Source organism: Vombatus ursinus, unplaced genomic scaffold (assembly GCF_900497805.2).
Source record: "Vombatus ursinus unplaced genomic scaffold, bare-nosed wombat genome assembly UNPS02014831.1, whole genome shotgun sequence".
In the NCBI taxonomy this organism is placed as follows: Eukaryota; Metazoa; Chordata; class Mammalia; order Diprotodontia; family Vombatidae; genus Vombatus; species Vombatus ursinus.
The window spans coordinates 1,063,846-1,088,456 of record NW_020954609.1 but is presented as its reverse complement, the minus strand read 5'-3'; the positions used below and the strand labels follow the sequence as shown (position 1 = coordinate 1,088,456).

The following is a 24,611-nucleotide window of genomic DNA, read 5'->3' as shown; positions in this document are numbered from 1 at the left end:
GGGTCAGATACCGGAAGGGGATGTCTGAGTTTAGCGCACCAAGGGAGAGGAAGTGACGCAGGAGGCTAGGACTGGATACAGGAAGGAGACGTCTGGGATTAGTGCATAGACAAAGAGTAGGTGACCTAGGAAGTCAGGCCCAGATACCGGGAGGAGGCGTCTGGGGTCAGTGCTACACAAAGGGAAGGTACGTGACCCAGAAAGTCAGGAAGGACACAGGAAGGAGGCGTCTGGGGTTGACATTGCATATAGGGAGGGGACTAAGCAAAGGGAACTCGTCCTCTGCTGTCCCACTCCCACGTGTCACAGCCCCCTGCCTCAGGAGCACATGCTCTGGCTACTTCCTTGTATCCTGTTCCTTCCCCAGCTTATCGCAGCTCACATAGCACTGCCCACTGCCTCAGGACTTCTCCGTATCCAGCCCATCCCAGTTCACCACAATTCTGCCTACCACAGCCCCTGCCTCGGGAGCGTGAGCTCCGGTTACTTCCTAATACCCAGTTCCTACCCCAATCTTGCCACAACTCCCACTTGGCAGTAGCCAACATCAGACAGTCCCTCACAGGGGCAGCTAGGTGGCTCAGTGGATAGAGCACTGGCCTTGGAGTCAAGAGGACCTGAATTCAAATCTGGCCTCAGACACATAACACTCACTAGCTATGTGACTCTGGGCAAGTCACTTAACCCTAATTGCCTCACCAAAGAAAGAAAGAAAGAAAGAAAGAAAGAAAGAAAGAAAGAAAGAAAGAAAGAAAGAAAGAAAGAAAGAAAGAAAGAAAGAAAGAAACTTTTTACTACTACACCTGGAAGTATCCCCGATCAAATTATTTTACAAAGTCTGATTCTTCCTCTAGCCTATGGATGGTATTATCCATCGTAGCTCTGGTGCTTACAAGGTTTGAACTGACTTTCCTCATGTGAACTAATTACTGGAATGTAATTAGATTTTGACAATATCTACTGAATTATACTGTCTTATCACTAGCCTGCTTAATTGGCATTATTAGGGAACTTCTACAAGGGACTGGGACCTGGGAAGTGAATCTACTGAGAGGAATACCCCTTCAAAACTGCCCTAGGAGCAAGGTCCATTTCAGGTGTTGTTAACAAGGGACACTCCAGTTAAGGACTCCAGGATGTTGATTCAGGATGCATGTCTCTTAATGAGTCTAAATGACACAAAATTTCCAAAGGAAAATATTTCCCAGAAGTAGATGACTTCATGAGGTAGACAGTTAAACCCAAGACAACAGGATAAGAAATCTACTGTTTAAATGAACATTAATTAAAAGTTGCCCCTATGTGTCTGATCAAACCCTTAATATTTCCCCAGCACTTGAATTGCTTTGGGGAGCTAGGGAAGAATCTGAAGAAGCTTAAGGTTGGTTGCCAATAATGGGTTGGATCAAGGAAATGCTAATGATTGCTATTGTATTATTTTTGCTTTACTGTTATATTGAATGCTTCCCAATGCTTATATCTGTGGAAATGTTCATCAAAAAACTTAATGCATCCAAAGAGAAGTTTGATAGGTTGTACATGAATATGGCTGAGATACGCGTGTCAGGCAATCAATAACCAAAAGCGAGAGTGTGGTAAGAGAATATTTCTGTATTGGCTTTATGACCACCATTTCGTTAAGACAGCTAGCTTAGAAGTCAACTAGCTAGAGTCAGCAAAATCAAGCTGTGACATCAATTATAGCCTTGTTGCTATCTAATTAGTTCCTACTCCATCTGCAAATTCCAGTTAAATCCCCTAGTATTTGCTGATCCTTTTATTATTTTATCTGATGTAGAACTTCCCCTTTTATTATTTCTTTGATGTGCAAATCTTTACCTTCTCCTTTGCCCACTGTAAAATTCCAACTAGACTCAACTTGCTAACGTAATTAAAGACTATCTAGGGTTTCTGAAAATGCTATTCAGGATCCACTGGTTTTTGGGTACCATGGGACCATGCTATGAGCATGTAATAAACTGGTTACTAAAATGCCTTTGCATGTTGATCAGCAGAAGTTATTTATCAAAAAATCCCTGAATATTTTTATGTCACAGTCCAAGACCCAGACCTTGAACCCAAGAGCCTTGGGAATAGCCATGCTTCCAGCTTAGTGTCCTCAACCATCATCCTGAGAAGCAGCCTCCGTGGAGATGCAGCCTGGCCACTGTTCCTGCAGGAGCTGCAGCCACAGCTACTTAAGACTCAAAAAGGAAAGTACTTGTCACCAAAGTCCTTGGTCCTGGCCAATGGTTCCACACAAAAACTGATATTATGTTATCAATGGAAATAACATTAAAGAAGAGGTATTACCATTTGTTTGGCCATTGCACCCTAAGGCCCATGGGACTTTTCCGGCTGACTTGCAACTGAAACTTTCCTATGTGTTGTCTGCCCCATTATATTGTGAGCTCTTGGAGAGTTAGGGACTGGCTAACTTCTATTTACCACTGCTGAAATGCCTGCTTCTGGGAGAACTGTGAGGGCGCGTAATTGAGGGCGAGAGTAGAAGCGCGACTCGTCCCGGAGCCGGAGGGGCCCTCGGGTAGCCTGAGGAGCCCAACCCCCCCATTTGCCCCGGAGGAAACTGAAATGCAGGTAGGCCGAGAGCCCCAGGTTCACTGACCTCGAACTGGCAAGGTCTCTCGGGAGCCGCCTTCAAAGTCCCGTCCCAGATGAGCGGTTTCCGCCGGGGCGGGGGGATGACGTAGGAGGCGGGCCTGTGACGCCAGGGGGCGAGATGCGGCCAGGGCCCTGGGTCTCCTCAGGGCTCTCTCCAGACACCAGTGGCCCGGTATCCTCGCGAGAGGCGTGAGGCTAGACCCACGGTCCCCAGACTGAGCAGGCGCCATGGCGGCTGTGCCGCCCCCCCAGCCGCCGCCGCCGCCGTCGCCGCCGCAGCTGCCGCCGTCACTGCCAGCGGCCGAGGACGCGGGCGCGGGCGCGCGCTCCCCAGGCACCTACAGGCCTTTTGAGCCGCAGGCGCTGGGGCTGAGCCCGAGCTGGCGCCTGACGGGCTTTTCGGAGCTCAAGGGCTGAGGCTGCAAGGTCCCGCAGGAGGCGCTGCTCACGCTCCTGGCGGGACTGGCGCGGCCCCTTGTGGCTCCGGCGCCCGAGCTCTGCCCCGCGCCCGACGGTGGCGATGGCGGGGACGGGGCCGCGCCGGATGGCCCCGGCCCGGCTTCCCGGGCCCTTGGTGAGTGCAAGTGCGGGCAGTGTGAGAGGACAGGGGAGGGGGTAAGGGGGACCATGGAGGGGGGTCGGAGGGGGAGGGGGCGAGGGTGAGAGGAAGGAGGTGGGAGGCGGGAGGAAGAGGCTGGGGGGCAAAAGAGGAGAGGAAAGCAGAGGAAGGAGGTGGGAAGAGGGGGCGAGGGAGAGAGGTGGGGAGGGGAGGCTGCATCTCCAGAAGAGGTGGGCCAGGACCCAGAGGTTGGGGAACGGGAAAGAGAGAGAGCCCTCTGACACTCCCCCAAGCCTCCCCTCCCAGGCCTGGCGGGGAAGTGTTCAGGGTCGTACTGAGGGCTTGAGACTCTCAGAAAAGGTATCCCTGGTTTAGTTCAAAGTTCTGGAGCTCAATAGATTTACAGCTCTGAGGTCATAGAGACCAGTCCCCTTCATTTGACAGAAGGAAACTGAGGCCCTGGGAGGAGAAAAAATTACCTACAGTTACCCAGGGACTAGGTGGCAGAGCCTGGGATTTGAACCCAGGTTTTCCTGCACTCTCTTCCCTGGACCTTACTGACTTAAATTCTTATTAATTTATTTATTTATTTTTGAATTAATTTTTAGTTTTTAACGTTTACTTTCATAAACTTTGGAGTTTTAGATTTTCTCCCCCTCCCTCCCCAAGATGGCGTGCAATCAGATATAGGCTCTACATATACATTCCTATCAAACATTTTCACATTACTGACTTAAATTCTTAAAAGAGAATGTTTGCGATGATTGTGCTCTGGATTTTAGTCTCCTGTTGCCCCCAGGACTTCCGGTTGTTTTTTTTTTTGTGAGGCAATTGGGGTTAAATGACTTGCCCAGAGTCACACAGCTAGTGTTATGCGTTGAAGGTCGCATTTGAACTCAGGTCCTCCTGACTCTGGGGCCAGTGCTATATCCACTGCGCCACCTAGCTGTCCGTAGAACAGCCAACTTTGCCACCTAAACCTTTACATCAAGGATTACCCATTGTTTCCTAAGCTCTGAAAGGGGCGTTGGACTCCTCAGGATTCTAGCTATGCTGCGCTCCCCCATTCTGGCAAAGAGAAAGTAAATGACTTTTAGCCCCACAGCCCTTCTTTATCCAGCCTGGAAATGGAGAGGGAGGGTTGGGAAGAGGGAGGCCACCTTCATCCTAGAGATTGATCTTTTGCCCTGAATTCACGAGAACTGTCACAATACTAGAAGCTTCTTTGACATTGGGAAGGACTTATTTCTGAAAACTGTTTATGGAGTAGGGAGAATGGGCTAGAGCCTGGGAAGGATCTAATATCTTAGTCTTGGGAGCAAGCAGGATGTAGTTGAGAAGGGAATGCAGAAAATTTGGATTAGACCTGGGATGGCCAGCAGCCAGTGGGAGAGGTTTAGCTCTTGGCATTGAAATTGCTTGTCTCTCATGTAGGGATAGGAATGGATTCTTGTGTGATTCCCTTGAGACATGGAGGTCTCTCACTTGTGCAAACCACAGACTTCTTTTACCCTTTGGTTGAAGACCCTTACATGATGGTAAGTGTGAAGAGGAAAACAAACTTCTACCAGGTAGCCTGAAGGGGAGTGTCTCTAGCAGCCACACTGGCTGGGCCACAAATGGTCTTAGGCCAGAAACTCAAAGCCCCCTCCCTGTGCACTGTTCAGTTAGCTTGTTGCCCTCAGTGTAGCATGGAGTTCCAGATTCTCTCCTTCCCCCTTCTACCCATTGAGAAGGCAAGAATTACAATACCCATTCATTATACATGTGAAGTAATGTAAAACATTTCCACATTAGCCATGGGGGGGGCAGGGGGTAGAGGGGGAAGGGGCAGCAGGAAAAGCAAGAAAAATAAAAGAAAAAAAAAGTGCTTCAGTCTACACCCAGAGTCCATCAACTGTCTCTGGAGGTGGATTACATTTTTTTATATTTTTTTTTCATCATGAGTCCTTGGAAATCATCGTTGATCATTGTATTGATCAGAATGGCTAAGTCTTTGACAGTTGATCATTGTTACAATACTACTGTTACTGTGTATAGTTTTGCTTGTTTTGCTCTCTTCACTTTGCATCAGCTTATATGTCTTCCCAGGTTTTTCTGAAATCATCTTCTTCATCATTTCTTGTAGCATAATAGAATTCCATTACATTCATATAACAGCTTGTTTAGCCATTCCCCAATTGATGGCATCTTCTCAGTTTCCAATTCTTAGCTTCACAAAAAGAGCTGCTGTAAATATTTTTTTCCATATAGGTCCTTTTCCCTTTTCATTGATCTCTTTGGGATACAGACCTAGCAGTGGCATTGCTGGGCTAAAGGGTATGCAGTTTTATAGCCCTTTGGGCCTAGATCCAAGTTGTTCTCCAGAATGGTTAGATCAGGTCACAACTCCACCAGTACAACACAGATGTTTTTCAGGACCTTGCCTGCCTGCAACTCTGGGCCCACAAGCTGAGTGGTAGAGAGGGAAAAAACAAAAAACCAATGCAAGCCTGGTAATTGGGAGACCTGGGGCCTAGACTTGAGTAAACAGCCTACTGTCTGACCTGGGCTCTTTTTTCCTCTGTAAAACAAGGGTCAGCCTCAATGATTCTAAGGTTTGTTCTAGCTTTTGTGCCCATTACTGCCCCATAAAGGGCCAAGAGTTTGCAGGTCTAGCCCTGGGATTGAGAATTTTTTTTGTTAACAGGTCACCTTATGTAATGGGGCTCATCAGCTGCAGGTCATGTGCCATGGCTCCTGGCTGACTGGTTGTGTGCTTCCTTTTCTAGGGACGAATTGCCTGTGCCAACGTGCTCAGTGACCTCTATGCCATGGGCATTACTGACTGTGATAACATGCTGATGCTCCTCAGCATCAGCCAAAAGATGAACGAGGAGGTGAGGGGGGGGGGGAGGAAAGGGAGACTTTGAAGAAGTGGGCCAGGCTGAGGTCATGGGTCAGTACAAAGCAGTTCTTGGCTGTTTTAAGACCCACAAGGATACACTAGCTTGGGCTCATGTACTGAGTAGTTGATTTTCCTTTATAACTGTTAGGATCATACTGCTTTTAAGAAAAGACTCAAGAAATACTTTTTTAATGGAGAGAGAAGCCCTTTAAGTAAAACTGATTTTATAAGGTTCACGTTTTTTTTTAAAACTTTACTACTGGCTAAGGGATAGTAATGATTTAGGGGAGGCTGTGTGATACAGTGACCAGAGCTCTGGATTTGCTATCTCCTGATAGCAAAGACTTGGCTTTGAATCTCACCTGAGAAATTTACTAGCTGGGTGACCCTGGATAAATCACTTGACATGTCTGGGTTTTGGTTTCTTTATATGTAAAATGAGGTGGTTGGACCCTCTGATTTCCAAAGTCTCTTCCAGCTCTGTTTGTACTCCTATGATTTTTCAATGTGAAAGACATTTTCTTTTCCTACAATGTAAACTTGAATTGGTTTTCCCCACCCCTGTCCCCTATTTGATCTGTTCCACCCAAGTACTCATGCCAAAAATCTCAAGGAAGGTCCCTGAGAACTCTCTCATTCCTTTATTTTGTTTTAAATGTGACACCTTATACATTCACTGAGGTGCCAATGGAAAGGAAGCTCCTTGAGGGCATTGCTTTTCCCTTTTTCCTTTATCTCTACTACCTGTTACAGCCCATCAGCTTAGGGCTTTACCATTGTTCACTGTCTGTGGAAGGCCATGGCAGAGTCTGCCATCAGCTGTTTGGTAAATACCTTCTTTGTGGGAGGCCCCAGGCTATAACTGGGGAGAGACACAATCATGCAGAACAGAGAGAGGTTACTTACTTGTAGCACCTCTTGGTGCTTGTAAGCCTACTGGGGAGATGAGATGGATTCTGTCTCTATGAGAGAGACAGAATACAGTTCAATATACCAGGACATCTATCACCAGGCTGTGAGCAGTAGTGTCCAATGAGTGTCCTAGGATATACAGGAGGGAAATATCCCTGAGGCTTTGTGAAAGAGGCATTGCGGTGGAGCCAGATTTGGCTAGGAAGAGGAAAGGGAGAAGATATTCCATGTGGGAGGGTCAACCTGATGGACTTCTCTTCCAGGAACGAGAAAAGATCATGCCCCTGATGGTCAAAGGTTTTCGAGATGCTGCTGAAGAAGGAGGAACCTCAGTGACAGGGGGACATACTGTGATAAACCCTTGGATTATTATTGGAGGTGTTGCTACTGTGGTCTGTCAGCCTAATGAGTTCATCATGTGAGTAGACGTACAGAGAGCTAACAAACCAGAAATGTTTGTTTAATATAGAATTGAAAGCTGAAAGGGACTTTGGCAGTCATGTAGCCCAACTCCTTCGTTTTAGTTGAAGATGAAGGCTCAGCAGGGCCCCTCTCTCTCTTTATTTTTTAGGTTCTACTTTGTGTTACTTTTCTTTCTAGATGGATAACCACCTAAATAGAAAGAAGAAAGTGAATTCTTTACAAAAATTGATCTTCCTGGCTTTCTCATGGTACCTCCAAGACCTCTGAGGCCTATGGAGCCTTCCTCTTATGGTCCCTTTGCTTTATTTCAGTGAGAAGATATCATGGAGAGTACTAGACTTGGCATCAAGAACACCTGGATTCAGATTCTACCTCAGCAAGTTGTTTAGCTTCTGTCAGGTTCAGTTTCCTCATCCATAAAATGGAGATTATTATAATAGCAACTGCCTCACAGGGGTAATGTGAGGATCCAATGAGATCTTATCCATAAAGAGCTTCACAAACCTTCAGGTTCTTGAGAGATGTTGACCTCACAGGGTTGTTACCAGGAAACCCCTTTATAGACAAAGCCCTTTGACCTTTGTAGACATTATTGCTCTCAACCTTCTGGGGAGCAGCTAGCAGGCACCATAGTACACAGAGCTCAGGCCTAGAGTCAGGAAGATCTGAGTTCAAATCTGGCCTCAGATACTTACTAGCTGTGTGACTCACCTCTGTTTCTTCATTTGTAAAATGGGGATAATAACAGCACCTACCTCTCAGGTTTGTCGTGAAGATCAAATGAAATAGAAATTAGTTAGCATGGTGCCTGACACATAGTAGACACTATATAAATGTTAGCTATTATTTTGCCATTTCCAGCCTGTGTACCACTGGCCAGGGCAGGATAAGCTGGAGACTTTGGGATAAGGGCTACTTTTCCAAAGTCACGCTCATGGATCCTCCTTGGACTTTTTCATCATTACTGGAATTGAATTGACAAGAGCAAGCTAGAGCCTTGTGGGCCACTTTGTTGCCAGAGGCAGAAAGCAAGCAGGCAGTATTTAGTTGCCTTGCATGAAGAATCTAAGCCTTCTGGGGTTCAAGGCCCCTTGTCTCCTTTTCCTTTTGGTGCTTAGCTGCTTCTTTCTTTCTCTAGAGATTGCACTAAGCTCTGAGTTATCAAGGCATAGTCAGGGACTCATGGCCCATGTTCTATCCCCTCTGCTCCCTAAGGAACTCACCTAGTACATCTTTTGCTGATGGAGGGGGAGTCACAGGCACTCACCACCCAGATGCCAGCACTTGCACTCAGAGCTTGACCATGAATTAACCTAGGGACTCTGTAGATTCCTGAGAATCCATTCATTTGTTCACTTAGATATATCAATACAAAACACTGCATTAGCCTACCCACTGCAAGTATCCCTGGAACAAAGATGTACTCTGTAAGCAAACAGAAGTGCTTTCTTTTTCAGGCCAGACAGTGCAGTTCCTGGGGACGTGCTTGTGTTGACCAAACCATTAGGAACCCAGGTTGCTGTCAATGCCCACCAGTGGCTGGATAATGTAAGCATGGGGAACCCAAGCTGGTCTCATTGACAATAAGCTATTGTATTAACATCCAGGAGAACAAAAGTACAAAATCAAGCAAGGCATCTGTGAAGTTGTGAGCCATAAGTCTTTAGTAATGACATGACCATGGGAACGAAGCCAGACACAGAACACTTCCTGGAAGTTCAGAGATTGTTTAGTGAGAATAACAAGAAACTTGATGATTTCTTTTACGAAGCATTTGCTATGGGCCAGGCACTGGGCTAAGGGCTGGGAAATACAAAGAAAAAGCAAAAACAGACCTGTCCTCAAGGAGCACACCATGTTTTAATGTAATATAACCATTCTCACCTTTGTCCTCACGGTCAGAGAGTCAGGCCTGCTAAGGATTCACCAGCCCTGGAGCTGCTAACTCAGCAGATGCTTGTGATCAGACGTCATGAAGCTTCTTGTTACTCCCACTAAATAGTCTCTAAACTGTGCTATGTCTGGCTTTATTCCCATGGCTATGTCATTTACTAAAGGCTTAATGGCCCACAACTTCACAGAGAAAGAAAGAATCAAAGGCAATGGAGATGAAACCAGAGCCAGGGATTCAGCATCTTCTTGGCTTCTCTCAATTTATGCCAGTAAGAAACCCCTTCATTGGAAGAGGCCTGCTAACTTGACGGTAAACAAAAGGACAGGTGAAAAAACTCCACTCGGACTTTGGCCCAAGATTTCTGGCTTTCTCATTGGACTGTTTCAGCATCCCTACCCCTAAGGCTGAGGGACCTCAGCCTTCCTACCAATGAATTTGATCTGTTCGTCCTGAGAAGAGCAGAAGCAAGGCATACTCATATAAGTGATGAGCCAGAACCATTGCCACTGTAACAGTTGGCACAGGCTTTAGCACCCTGCTCTGCTCCCACCCTCACTTAAAATGAGGACAGACTATTGTTAGTTCTTAATCATTGGCACAAATGGAGAAAGAACAGGCATAAGTAATAGAAAACTTACTCTGATTTTGGAACTTTGGACCAATACACTGAAACTACTCATGGAATTGGAGTTAGCAACTGAGAAGCTTCCTGTGTAATATGCTTAGGCCTTCTTGGTCCTCGGGCCTTGCTGTTAGCCCAGCACCTAACTGGATAGCTAACAGCTCCTTGGATCCTAGCCTCATCTATATGCCTTACATGATTAAGAACATTGATCTCATTAAGAATAATGACCTCATTATTGGAAGCAGAGAAAGCCATTGTGGCTCATGGCATTGGGGAAATCAAATGCTTTCAGTCTGGGGATGATATTATCTTTCTTTTCTAGCCAGAAAGATGGAATAAAATAAAGCTGGTGGTGTCCAAAGAAGACGTCGAATTAGCCTATCAAGAAGCAATGTTTAGCATGGCTATGCTGAACAGAACTGGTAAGAGCCCTTAGAATTCTGTAACATCTCACATCTCCAAAGGAGTACTTTCCTTCCAGCCCTGTAAGGTACTGTTCAGTAGTACCGTCCCCATTTTATAGATGAGGCAACAGGCTCAGAGACATCTATGAAACTGGCCAACACACAGCTAAGGAGTGTTGGAACTGGAACTCATCCAGGTCTTCTAATGCTCTTTCTGCTGTTCCACATCAGAATCCTAATTCAGTATTGGAAAGCACTTCCTAAGTGTAGTTCAGTCACCTTTTTAGAGCTAGGAAAACAGATGAGACCCAGAGAGATCCCACTTGGGGGAACTGAGGCCCAGGGAAGGGAAGTGACTTGTCTGAGATCACTGACACAGCTCAGACTAGAAGCTCTGACTCACTAAGTCCTGTCATCTTTCCTTCCCCAAGGCCTAGTGAATAACTTCTTCCAAGAGGAAGCTACCTCACACTGTTAATAGCCATTGTACCTGTAGGACTTATATTTGAGGTGATATTAGCCTTTTTTTTTTTTTTAGCAGATTTTTTTTTCCAGTTCCAAATTCCCTTCCTCCCCCTACCCAATCCCCCACCCAGTGAAAAGGCAAAAAACCAAAATCTGTTGCAGATATGTATAGTCACTCAAAACAGGTGTCCACATGGGGGGGGGGGGGGCAGGGGGCAGGCAGGGCGTGGTAGGACAAGAGAAAGAAAGGAAAAAAAAACTGCTTCAGTCTGCCCTCCAAGTCCATCAGCTCTCTCTGGAGATGGGCGGCATGTTTCATCATAAGTCCTTTGGAATTGTGGTGGTTATTGTATTGATTAGAGGTACTAAGTCTTGTTAGCCTTTTTACTGATTCCTTTTGTTTGTATAAGTAATTTCAAACCCATTCTCCACCCCACCAATAGCACCAGGTTGACTTCCCTTGTGAGAGAGAAAAACAGTTAAGCAAAAACATTCAGTAGTGACCACATAGGATTTAAGTAAGTATCCACCATTCTGTCCCAGCAGTCCCCTGCTTCTGTTATGGAGGAAGAAGGAATGTTTATTTCACTATTTTCTCCAAAATCTACGTGGTTTTGTCATTACTTGAGTTTCATTTTAGTGATTTTTTTCCGTTTACATTATTGTCATTGTTTATATTTTCTTGGTTCTGTTTATTCTACTGTGCAACACCTCAGATCTTTGCATGTTTCTCTGAATCATTCATATTTGTCGTTTCTTACTACATTCATAAACCATCAGTTTTTCAGCCAATTCTTTTTTTTTCCCCCAGTTTTTTTCTACCACAAAAAGTATTGGTATGAATATTTTGGTGTATATTAGACCTGAATTTCTGTCTTTGACTTCCTTGGAATATATGCATAATGGTGAGATTGCTGGATCTGAGGGTATGGATAGTTGTCACTGTCTTGCTTAATTCCAAATTGACATCCAGAACAGCTGGACCACATCACAGTACCCCCAGCAACGTATCAGAGTGCTTACTCCTCCCACTGCCCTTCCAACATTAACTTCCCATCTTTTGGCATCTTTACCCATTTAACAGCTTAGGGATTTTGGAGTGTGTTTTCTTATGGTTACTTAGACTTTGTAATTCTTTTTGGGGGGAAACAGTATCTCTTGAACATTTGTCTATTAGGGAATGGCTGTCACTATTATGTATTTATGTCAATTTCCCATATATTTCAGATATTAGACTAATCAGTGATATTTGCTGCAGATTTTTTTAAGCTGGGAAGCAGTCATTACTTTTAAATGTTTCACTCCTAGTAAAGCATTTCAGTTCTTGGTCCAATGTTGACCTTGTAATTGAAGGCCTGGTTTTAGAGTGATAATGATAACTCACACTTCTGTAGGCCTTTATATACATTATAACCAAGGAAAATGTTCTTTTTCCTAGGATTTTGTTATTACTAGCTAGCATTTATATAGAGCTTTATGGTTTGCAGAGTCCTTTAGAGTGCTATCTTATTTAATCCTCACAATTCTGGGAGGCAGGTGCTCTGATAATCCCCATTTTACAGATGGGGAAACTGAGGCAGGTTGCGAGGTGAAGTGATTTGCCCAGGGTCACACAGCTAGTGAGTGTCTGAGGTGGGATTTGAACTCAGGACTTCCTGACTCCAAGTCCAGTACTCTCTGTTGTGCCACCTAGCTGCCTCTCAGGGATTTGAACATCAGGCATAAGATATTTCCAGGACTTTGATGAGACCATCTCCATTGCTGGAGATAACTCATAGGGTAGGAGGGTGGGGGAGTGGGGGAAATGGGAGGGAGGTTCTTCCAAAATAGCACATTAATATTAAATGGCAAAGCTGTTTTCCTTAATAAGTGAATAAAAGATATGAAAAGGTAGTTTCAAAAGAAGAAATGCAAGCTATGGGAAAAGACTCAAAATGACTAATTAGAGGAGTGCAAATTAAAACGGGTTATGCCTCATGTCATCACACCCTACTTATCCCAGTGATTCTGCACCTCCTGGCTGTCCTTGTACAAACTTCCCCTGTCCGCCTCATCCTGATACCCCCACCTCTCACCAAATCCCACTCCAAATCTACCCTCCTTCCACTGTGTGCTCTGGAATGCCTGCTTCATAGGTAACAATTGAGCTGTCATCTTAAACCTTTTCCTTCTCTTTCCATCTCTTCTAGCCCCCTGGCCATGCTTCCCAACACTGCTTGTGCTTTTCATTCGTAACTCCTGATTCGCTGGTCAGGGTAGGGGAGTTGGAATATTACTTGCTTCTCATGGCAGTAGAGGGAAAGAACCTGGAAGTGGCAATGGGGAGCAACTAGGATCCTAGTGCCAGCACGTCAGCTATACAAGTGGTCATATCTTTGACCTTGCAATCATCCACAAGTGTTCTGCTTCCGTGTTCGTGGACTCTGAAATTCCTTTATCTGATCATAATTTTTCCCTCTGCTGTAAAAACCCCTAACCCTGTTCTTTGCCTCTACCTCAACCTTTAATCCCTCAAGCCCTCAGTTCTCTGACAGAGAACTGGATGGAGAAGAGGAAATAGGCATTTATTAAGCACCTACTATGTGCCAAGCAGCTACTATTATCCCCATTTTACACTTGAGGAAACTGAAGCAGACAGACTCAGAATCACACAGCTAGTGAGTATCTGATGCAAGATTTGAACTCCCAGGTCTTCTGGACTCCAGATACAGTGCCCAGTCAGTTGTGCCACCTAGCTGTTCTGCCTCTCCTCCCCTCCTCTTGACCTCTGAGTGAACTAGATCAGTTCTATACTATCGCCTTCTCAAGTCCCTTGTCCAATTATCTCTCTCCCACTTGTAAAATTTCTTGTTTTAATTATTTTATATCACATATATTTATCTCTTTTTTTCCTTTTTTTTTTTTGGTCTGTATTTTTTTTTCCAGCCAAAGACAAGGTTTATTAGAACATCTGCCATATTGGCCAAACTCTTAAGGAATCTGAACATTACTGAGCTATTGGCTAGATTTTAATAATCTGAGCACCTTAATGGAAACAAGATGGATCTTATATACAGAAAGACTGGGAGGGATCTAGGAGTGGCCAGGTAGTCTGTGGGGACTGTGAGGTAATAGAACGCCTGGGACCTGGACCACCTGGCCAAGGGAGAAGGATTAAGGGTAGGAAGTGGGGGGTGGGGGGGCATAGGGAGGTAAGACAATGGAGGGCTAGGCTAGGTTAAGGGTTACAGAATTGGAAGATTGGATGTAGCCACAATGAAAGGCCAGTTGATGGGCTTATAGCCTCAGGCAAGCCCCAGAGATTTGGCTATGGAAATGTCCAGGGTTTTTCCTTCTGGGGTCCAGATCCCAACCCCATCATTCCTCCCCCAGACAAATGGGACCCAAATTCTTTTGGTGTAAGGGATAAAGGTCTCGGCTTCTGAAACTGCTTCCTGCTGGCAAGGGGCTCTAAGAAGAGGTTGACTGGAACCGAGCACAGACTGCATCCAGGGAATGATGGGGGGACCATTGGCTGGTACCCACTGTTTTCTATAAACTGTAGGTGAATGGCCTATAGCCTGGAAGACACAAATCTGACAGAAAAGATTGCAGGGCCCAAATTACAGGATAAAACATCTTTAGCTCTGTTTGGATTCAGATAACTCAGTTTTCCAATCATGCAGTATCAAATCCACCTCATAGCCAGACTTAGGAATAGCCAGGTGGGTAGCATTCCTTTTCAAAGCTAGGTGGCACAGTAGATAGAGCACCCAGCCCTGGATTCAGGAGGACCTGAGTTCAAATCCAGCCTCAGACACAGAACACTTACTAGCTGTGTGACCCTGAGCAAGTCACTTAACCCCATTGCCTAGCCAAAAAAAAAAAAAACTACAAACAAAATCAAAGGAACATAATGGGGAAACTGAGCCAGGAGGATCCCATCTTAGACTGAGGCTAAAATTGTCCTTTCGGCTTTTCCCAATGCTGACTTCTCACCAGTATCACATTCTCCAAGTAGCTTGTGGCATTTCTCTCAGATGGTGTATTTGATTATCGGATGGATTATTACATTCCATCAGACAACTCGAAATAAAATCCTATGAGCTTTTACCTCAAACAGCAAGTTTCACTAATCACAGCTTAGGAAAAACTTTTCCAGGATTTACATCTCAAATTTAAATTTGTCCTGGTGTAAAAAGCCAATCATTAGAGATTATTTTTATATACTTGCAAATTCTCAGCAAGACAAAACCAAACAAGCTTTTTGGCAAGTTTACACATTAAAACAATAACCAACAATAGCCAAATTATGAAAAGTTGCTTGACATAACTGATATAAAAAGTTCACCAATTTGAAACTTGAAACAAACCCATTACCAATCAGTTTTGTTAAATGCATTTCCAAATTACTTTGCACGGAGAATCAACATCTCATCATTAACCATTATAACTACAACTTTAAAAGAGCTTGCTTACCCAAGTTTAGAGGCCAGCTTCTTTAACTTGAGCAGGATGTACTAAACCTGGGTGATGCTTCCAAACAAAGGTTGCCCTACTGCCCAAGGCCGTTGCCAGTGGGGACCATGCTGTAGCTGCTGCCCCTCTCCCCTCCTTCCTTTCCCCAGGTGGGGGAAGGCAAAAATCAAAGGTGAGGGGGAAAGGGTGAACTCTCTTCTCCTATGGGAGAAGTTAACAGATACCCTCTTGACTCAAGGGAAGGGAGTGACCAGGGTTGTAAGGAGGTGTTTCAAAACTCCTTAATGATCAATCACCAAACCTCCAGAATCTGCCAAGATACTTTTAGCTGTTCTAACTTTTCCCTGTAACCTCCATGAAGGAGGATTCAGGGGTGTAGAGGGAAGGGAGTGAGTAAGCCTCAGGGAACCAAAAAGCAACTGCAGTTTTTCCAATTCTCTGGGGCCAAGAGAATTGACAGATTTGGGCATATGCTTCCGGATAGGGTGTCCATCCTTGTCCTCTATGCTGTGGAAGGTGTACCCAGGTCCATGGCCTCAAACTGACTCAGTGGACTGAGAGCCTGAGAGCCTCAGGCTGAGTGCAAGACAGCCTCATAACTGTCTGCCTGAAAAGCATCTCCAAGCCTTGGTGCTTGGAGAGCATCCCCAACTGCAGAGCAAGAAAGGGGGGGGGTGGAAGCTTACATAGTCTTGGCTGGAGAAGAACTTGGGGTTAGGCAGTTAGTATGGGCCACCAAAATGTTGAGGTTTAGGGGTGCTGGGACCCCAAAATCACAAATGGGTCCTGCCTGAAAGAATTCGACCCAAGCCACCTTTTAGCCAAAGACAAGGTTTATTAGAACATCCACCATATTGGCCAGACTCTTAAGAAATCTGAACATTACTGAGCTATTGGCTAGATTTTAATAATCTGAACCTGGTCTGTATTTTTTTTTAAATAATTTAACTTAATTTTCTTTTCAGCCTCAAATCCTCTCCCTCCTATCCCTCCCTCAACTACTGAAAAGGCAAAAAAAAAAAAAAAAAAACCCTGCTCATTACAAATATATATAATCATGCAAAACCCAATCTTGCCTTCCCCTACCCTGAAAAAAGGTAAAGAAAATATGCTTCAGTCTGTATCACTTCTCATTCAGGTGGTAGATAGTGTGTTTCATCATAAAGCCTTCAGAATTGTGGTTGGTTACTGTGTTGATCAGAGTTCTAAGACTCAAAGTTCATTGTACAATATTGTTGTTATTGTGTAAATGGTTCTCTTGATCCTACTCACTTCACTCTGCATTAGTTAATATAAATCTTCCCAGGTTTTCCTGAAACCATCCTTTTCATCATTTCTCATAGCACAGTAGTTGTGCTATGAGTTGTTCAGCCATTTTCCAGTTGATGGCCATCCCCATGGTTTCTAGTTCTTTGCCACCAGAAGAAGAATGGCTATAAATGTTTTTGTACACAGGGGTCCTTTACTTCTTTCTTTGTTTTTCGGTGAGGCAATTGGGGTTAAGTGACTTGCCCAGAGTCACCTAGCTAGTGAGTGTTATATATGTCTGAGGCCAGATTTGAATGAAGGTCCTCCTGACTCCAAGGCCAGTGCTCGATCCACTGTGCCACCTAGCTGCCCTCCCTCTTTCTTTGATCACTTTGGGGCAAAACCTAATAGCAGTATCGTTGGGCCAAAGGGTATACAGAGTTTAGTAGCCCTTTGAGCATAGTTCCAAATTGTTTTTCAAAGTGGTTGGACTAGTTCACAGCTTCCTTGTGTTGGTGTGCCTGTTTTCCCACAGCTCTGCCAGCATTTGTCATTTTCCTTTTCTGTCAACTTAACCAATACAATGAGTGTAAGGCAGTACCTCACAGTTCTTCCAAAATGACATTAATATTAAATTGCAAGGCTGTTTCTTAATAAGTGAATAAAAGATATGAAAAGGTACCTCAGAGTTGTTTTAATTTGTATTGCTCAGAGTTGTTTTAATTTGTATTGCTCTAATTATTAGTGAGTTAAGCATTTTTTCATATGAGATATTGTTGGAATCTCCTAATATTTTATTTTAAATGTATGTATTAATATTCATTAGGGAATTTGGTATATAGTGTTCTTTTTTTGTTTTGAGGAGACAACTAGATGGCACAATGAATGGATAGAGCACTGGGCCTGGAATCAGGAAGACCTGAGTTCAAATGTGGACTCAGACACTTACTGGCTTAGCTGTATGACCCTGGGCAAGTCTCTTAACCTCTGCTTGCCTCATTTTCCTTATCTGTAAAATGAGGACAATAAAAGCACCTGCCTGGTAGGGTTCTCCTGAGAATCAAATGAGATAATACTTGTAAAGTGCTTACTTAGCACAGTGCCTGGCACATAGTATGTGCTGTATGGTCATTATTATTATTTTGACTGTCCCTGATATGTTTGTGTCATAGAAGGAATTTGGTGGGATTCTTTTTGCCTACGTTTTCAAAAGTTCATGTAGTATAGATTAATTGTTCTTTAAATGGTTGGTAGAATTTGCTTGTAAATCCATCTAATCCTGAGGTTTTTTTTTAGCTCATTTGTGGTTTGTTCAGTTTCTTTTTTTGTTCTATTAATGGGTGAATTCATCCCATTCACAGATATGATTGCTTGTGTTTCCCAACATCCTATTTTCTTATACTTTTCCTTTTTTATTTCCTCCTCCCACTTAAAACTGTTTTGCTTTTGACTTCTGCCTTCCTTAATCTACTCCACTTCTTATTCTCCCCCTTTTCCCTTAACTCCTATCCCTTCTGCTTCCCTTTTGGGTAAGATATATTTTTTTAATTCAGTAAACATTTATTAAGTGCCTGATATATGCCAGGTACTGTGCTAAACACAAGGGATACAAAAAGGCAAAAGACAATCCCAGCCCTCAAGGGCTAATCTAATCTAATCACAATCTAATGAGAGACAATATGAAAAAAATATACAAAACAGACTGTATACAGGATGAAAAAGAGATAGTTCAAAGAGAGAAGGCACTGAAATTACTAGGGGTTGAGGAAGGCTTCTTGGAGAAGGTGGAATTTTAGTTGGGGCTTAAGGAAGCCAGAGAGGTAGGTAGAACACAAGAGAGAGAGTGTTCAGGCATGGGGGACAGCCAGAGAGAATAAAATGCCCAGAGCCAAGAGATGGAGGGTCTTGTTTGTGGAACAGCCAGGAGGCCAGTATCACTGGATTAAAGGATATGTGTCAAGAAGTAAAGTATAAGAAGACTGGAAAAGGAGGAGAGGGGGTTGGTTATGAAGGGCTTTGAATGCCAAACAGGATTTTGTATTGGCTCCTGGAGGCTATAGGAAGCTACTGGGGGGGGGGGGGGGGGGGGGGTGTGCGACATAATCATACCTACAACTTAGGAAAATCACTTGAGTGGCTGAATGGAGTACAGAAAGACTTGAGGCAGGCAGACACCCTCCCCTCCCCCAAAGCTGGCTATTAAAATAATCCAGGCATGAGATGATAAGAGCCTGTACCAGAGTAGGGGCAGTGTCAGAGAAGAGAAGGGGACCTATTTGAGAGGTGCAACAGAGGTGAGATGGGCAGGCTTTGGCAACAGTTGGATGTTGGGGGGGGCAGGTGAGAATGAAGAATCCTAGGTTATGAGTCTGAAGGACTGGGAGAATGGTGCTACCCTCTCTAGTAATAGGAAAGGTAGGAAGGGGGAAGGGTTTAGGGGAGAAGATAATAGTTCTGCAGATAGTAAAAGGCTTTTACAGAGGAGAGAAAATGGGGGAAGGTGAGAGGGAATGAGTGAATCTTATTCTCATAGGATTTGGCTTAAGGAGGGAATAACATATACACTCAATTGGGTATGGAAATCTATCTTACCCTACAGGAAAATGGGGGGGGGAAGGGGACAGGAAAGCAGGGGGATGATAAGAGTAGAGGGCAGATTGGGAGAGGGGGTAATCAGAAGCAAACACTTCTGAGGAGGGACTGGATCAAAAGAGAATGGAATAAATGGGGGGCGGGATAGGATTAAGGGAAATAGTTAGTTTTTCACAACATGACTACTATGGAAGTGTTGTGCATAACTACACATGTATAACCTGTGTCAAGTTGCTTGCCTTTTCAATGAGGGTGAGTGGAAAGAGAGGAAGGGAGAAAATTTGGAACCCAAAGTTTTAAAAACACGTTAAAAAAAATTGTTCTCACATACAACTGGGAAATAAGAAATACAGGAAATGGGGTATAGAACTCTATCCTGCCCTACAGGAAAAGAGAAGGGGAAGGGGATAAGAGAAGGGGGGAGAGATAGAAAGGAGGGCAGATTGGGGGAAGGGGTATTCAGAATGCATGCCATTTTGGGGTGGGGGAGGAGCAAGATGGGGAGAAAATTTGCAGCTCAAAATCTTGTGGAAGTGAATGCTGAAAACTAAAAAATAAATAAATTTTTTTAAAAAGGAAAAAAAAGATAATAGTTCTGTTTTGGACACAAGAGTTTCAGGTATCTACTAGACATCCAGTTCAAGATGTTTGAGAAGCAGTTGGAGATGTGAGATTGGAAGTCACCAGAGAGTTTGGGACAGGAATCATCAGCATAAAGAGAGTTATTCAATCCATGGGAACTGATGAGATCACCAAGTGAAGTAGTCTAGAGGGATAGAAGAGGGCCCAGGACAGAACCTGAGGGCATAATCTGGAAGAGGATCCAGTAAAGGAGACAGAAGGAGCAGACAGGTAGGAGGAGAACCAGGAGAGAGGAGTGTCCCAAAAAATCTAAACAGAAGACCTTATCAAGGGAGAGAGGAGTGATCAGCAGTGTCAGAGGCTGCAGAGAGGTCAAAGAGAATGAGGACTTCATGAAGACTTTGGACTTTATGTTAATGCTGAGCTGTGCTCATTTTGGGGAAGATGTCTCACCTAGGCTTCGGTCCTTTTATGACCTTCTACTGCTTTCATAACTGTCTAGGAGCCTCCAAGTTTTCAGTGCTCCCAAAGTGGTGTGATCCAGGGCAAGGTCTGTTCACTACCATCCTGGTTAGAGACCCAAGTCTGGGTCTGTTGGCTTGTGAGTGGTTGAATTTCAGGAGACAGTTGCTGGACTCAGTCACTGTCAACTCACTACGAGGTTCTGCAGGTTCAGAGAAATTTTATTACTAGTCCGGGAGTCTTACCCTGGTTATTCCACTGTAGTGTGTTGTGACTAAATGCTGGACTAGAGGCTGTAATTGCTGCTCTGCTTGTGGGCACACTGCTGCATTTCTGGAACTTGGTTTTTTGTTCAATACGCAGCTAGCATCCATGCTTGCTGTGACTGCTCTTCTTTGCTTGATGTGGGACCCAGAACTGGGTAGTGGGTAACATAGTTGCCAGATGGCACCCTTAGCACTAGTTCAGGTGTCCCTTTCTCCCTTGGTACTGTCTGCCCTGGTGCCTTATCTCAGCCTTCTTTCCATCCCTGGAATGTTCTTTACAGCCACCACACACATTCCTGGCCAGACCCCATACCCAGTGTCCATACACTTTTCTCCCTAAGCTGTCCTGGGCTGGAAAAATGAATTTTTCTTGTCTTTACCCATCAGAATTTGGACTGTTGTGTTTTCTAAACCATTGTGGAGAAGGGATGGCAAGCTTGGATCAATTGCTTCCTCTGCCATCTTGACTCTGCCTCTGTTCCATTATCCTATTAATGATCTGGTGCTACCATGCCCCATCCACCATCTGTTGCCTTCCATGCTATTCAAATGCTGCTGAAAAGAAGCTGGAGAACATCATAAAACCATGCTTTTTCCACTACAAATATGTTAGATAACTGCACCCTCACTGCTGCAAGGCAATCTAATTAACTCACTCCCATTCATCACAGCAGCTTTTCATCCCTCCTCAAACCTCCCTTGGCACCCTTGTCTCTCACCTTCTCAGCTGAGGACTTTTCCTCATACTTAAGAAAAAATTCTTCTCCCCTCCTCCTCGTCTCTGTTCTCCATGTACAAGTGATTCCATTCTGGCTTACCCTATCATCCCGTCTTCCACTAATCTTCAACCTCTCATCCACCAGCTGCTTCCTGCTGCCCACAAACATGCTCATGCCTCCCCCATCCTCAGAATTGTCCCGTTATCTCTCCTCTTTCATGGCAAAACTCCTTGAGAAGTCTAAAATAAGTGCCTCAACTTCCTTTCCTCTATCTTAACTCTCCAAAGTTTGGCTTCTAACTTAGTTCAACTGAAATTACTATCTCCAGAGTTACCAGTGATCTTTTTAACTGACAAATCTAATGGCCTTTTAGTCCTTATCTCTGACACTGTCAATCACACTTCTGGATGCTCTTTCCTTTTGTGGCATTGCTTTCTCTTGGTTCTCCTCCTGGAAACTGATTGCTTCTTCTAAATCCATTTGCTCACCATCCTGGTCACACCTGCTGATGTCTCAAGGCTGTCCTGGGCTCTTTTCCTTGATGATCTCATCAGCTTCCATGGATTCAGTTATCTCTTTGCAGTTGATTTTCAGATCTACTTAAACAGCTTCTCTCCTGACCTCCACAATCTTAGATCTCCAACTGGAATGTCTCATAGCCACCTTAATTGAACATATCTAAAACTCCCCTTAAGTCCTCTTTTAAAGTCTGCTCTTCTAAACTTCTGTTACTGTTAAGGGTACCCCCAGGTTCAAAACTTAGGTAGCATCCCCCATTCCTCACTTTCTTATCCAATTGATTGCCATCTCTCAGTTATATCTCCTCCTTTCCCCTGATACCACCACCCCCTTGGTGCAGGCCCTCATCACCTCCTGCCTGAATTATGGCAATATCTGCTGGAGGCTCTGCCTGTCTTGTCTCTCCGCACTCCATTCAGCCACCAAAGTGATTTTCCCAAAGTGCAGCTCTGACGAGGCCACCCCTTAGTTAATTTCAGTGGCTCCTTACCACCTCCAGGATCAAGTGGAAAATCCTGTTTGGCATTTAAAGCCCTCTGTAACCCAGCACCTTCCTACCTTTGCAATTTTCTTACACTGTTCTCTTTTCTACAACTTAGTGTTGTAGCCTCCTTAGCCTCCTTGCTAGTCCTTGAACAAAACACTCCCATCTTGTGATTTTTTTTTTTTTTTTGCATTTTTACTGTGTCCTCTATGCCTAGAATACTGTCCTTCCTTCTGCAAGAAGTCTCTCTCCCCTTCCCCCTGAGATCACTTCCAAGTCCTCTATATCAGGGGTGGCAAACTACAGCAATGGCCTAAAGTTTGGATTTGGCCCTCAGGCCTATTATATGGTTTCTACATGTTGATCTTGTTTCCCCTATTAGATTGGGAACTCTTAGAGCTCCTTTCTTTTTATCTCAAGCCTGGCACAAAGTAAACACTTAATAAAATGATTAATAAATCATTTTAATAAAATTAATAAATAATAAAATTCTTGATTTACACCCACTAAATTAGCAAAGATGACGAAAGAGGAAAATGGCTATTACTGAGGGAATCATAGATGTACAGTTGTAAGGGACCTCAAGCCATCTAATCCATGCCCTTCATTTTTCAGAGGATGAAAGAGCAGCCCAGGGAAGTTTTGACTTGCTCAGGGTCATACAGATTTAAGTATCAGAGAAATTTAAATTTAAAAGTGTTGTGAAGTGAGTTATATGACAACTATTTCCAAACATTTTTCTCCAAATTGCAATCTCTTCTATTGCAGCTGCAGGATTAATGCACACATTTAACGCCCATGCAGCCACTGATATTACTGGCTTTGGAATCCTGGGACACGCCCAGAACCTTGCAAAACAACAGAGGAGTGAAGTGTCCTTTGTCATTCATAATCTGCCCATTATTGCCAAGATGGCAGCTGTCAGTAAGGCCAGTGGGCGTTTTGGGCTTCTCCAAGGAACATCAGCAGAAACCTCAGGTGGGTGATAAAACAAAAACTCTTGTCTTTCATGCTATCAGTGTCAGGTATCACTACACCCTTTCCCCCCACCCCAACACAAAGTTCTTTAAAAATTTAGAACCTTCCTATCTCGAGCCTCTAAAGTATTTAAAAGCCCAGAGTACAAGGCACTGAAGCCCACATTGTCAGTTCCAGTAGGACAGATGCTTTATCACTTCTGCTACCTCTGGCATCAAATTAGACATCAATGATGGCCTCTCATGGGCAGAAGCCCAATGGCATCTGAATAGAAATCTTCAGGTGCAGTCCTAGAAGGCTGGATACACTGGCCATGGTGGGAAAAGCCTTTTTCCCTTCAAGGGCCTAGACCTGCACAAGAGCCATAGTGATGGCAGTTCTGAGTACAAGAAACATACTTGCCATTGAGGTCAAATGGTACTTCAGAAGAGCTTAGGTTAGAAGTGAGACTGAAACATTGTTTGGCTTTTAAGTAGAGAAGTCTTCTGTGTCTGAGGTCTTTTGTGATGTTGCCCTTTTACAGGGGGGCTGCTAATCTGTCTGCCTCGAGAACAAGCAGCCCGCTTCTGTGCTGAAATCAAGTCTCCAAAATATGGAGAGGGTCATCAAGCATGGATTATCGGCATTGTGGAAAAAGGCAACCATACTGCCAGGATCATTGACAAGCCACGCATTATTGAAGTGATGCCCCGGGGACATACTCTTCATCATGACAACTCCAATACCAGCCCAGAGCCTGCTTCATAAAATGGCCCTGTTGTTTGAACCTCGGGGACCTTTGGAAACAATCATGAATGACTTAACTACTTAATTACTTGTTTTGGGGAAGGGGAAATTTCCAAAGAAACCTGATCAAACAGTAAAATTACTGCTAGATTGAGCTACTTATTCTAATGAGACAATTAAGGAAAATAGCTGCTTTTACATGAGTTTCAAATGAATTCATCATATTTCACATTTTCTACTTTATGGCTAAGTCTAGCCCATATTTCCCCTTTCTAGAAGCAAGATGAGGCTGACTGTTGAAGGATTTTTCTCACAACTGGGTTCCTGGAGAGCTTATTTGGTTTAACAGATTTACATATAAGAAATGAGGTTATTTACTGAAGACAAGGGACACTTTGACAACCACTTAGATCATCAGGGAATAATGCTGAAACAAGAACTCTGCTAAACCTGTAGTGGGAGACATGGGGTGCTCAGGAATTATTTATGGGATTTTTTTCACCCGTAAAGCTTCTTCCTTGTTCTGGCCAAGAATTGAGCAACTTGTCCAGAAGTGGGGAATTAGGGCCCTGCACCAGCACAAGCCTTGGCTCTGTTTATGATGCTTCTCCCATTAAATTCCTTTGAGGGCTGGAAGAAGCTGAGCAGATTCCCAGAGCCCAAGCCTTGGCATTGCTAAATTCTTATCAATTCCTGGTGTCAATAAAAAAGGCTCATTTCTCAGGATCTGTTTGAATTCTATTCTTTCAGCATGGCCCTAGCACCTAAAAGTATACACTTGAAACA

General features: G+C 44.1%; 1 protein-coding gene across 2 annotated transcripts; it reads left to right on the top strand.

Moving 5' to 3' along the window:
* Positions 1-2,835: 2,835 nt before the first annotated feature.
* Positions 2,836-24,551, top strand: LOC114025497 (selenide, water dikinase 2). Of its 2 annotated transcripts, XM_027838926.1 has the most exons (8): positions 3,104-3,196; positions 4,616-4,719; positions 5,953-6,060; positions 7,244-7,398; positions 8,861-8,951; positions 10,245-10,344; positions 22,890-23,099; positions 23,623-24,551. In XM_027838926.1, exons 2-8 carry the CDS (start codon positions 4,624-4,626, stop codon positions 23,844-23,846), a joined length of 984 nt encoding a protein of 327 aa, XP_027694727.1. In that variant the 5' UTR covers positions 3,104-3,196; positions 4,616-4,623; the 3' UTR covers positions 23,847-24,551. The 2 variants fall into 2 exon arrangements, with proteins under 2 accessions (XP_027694726.1, XP_027694727.1); XM_027838925.1 differs by lacking the exon at positions 23,623-24,551 and having other exon boundaries at positions 2,836-3,196; positions 22,890-23,581.
* The last annotated feature ends 60 nt before the right edge of the window (positions 24,552-24,611 follow it).

Excerpts from the sequence above, each read along its gene's own strand:
- LOC114025497 (XM_027838926.1), top strand. The coding sequence starts at position 4,624 with ATGGATTCTTGTGTGATTCCCTTGAGACATGGAGGTCTCTCACTTGTG. Across the intron at positions 4,720-5,952 it reads TTGAAGACCCTTACATGATG|GGACGAATTGCCTGTGCCAA; the intron begins GTAAGTGTGAAG and ends TTCCTTTTCTAG. Across the intron at positions 10,345-22,889 it reads GGCTATGCTGAACAGAACTG|CTGCAGGATTAATGCACACA; the intron begins GTAAGAGCCCTT and ends CTTCTATTGCAG.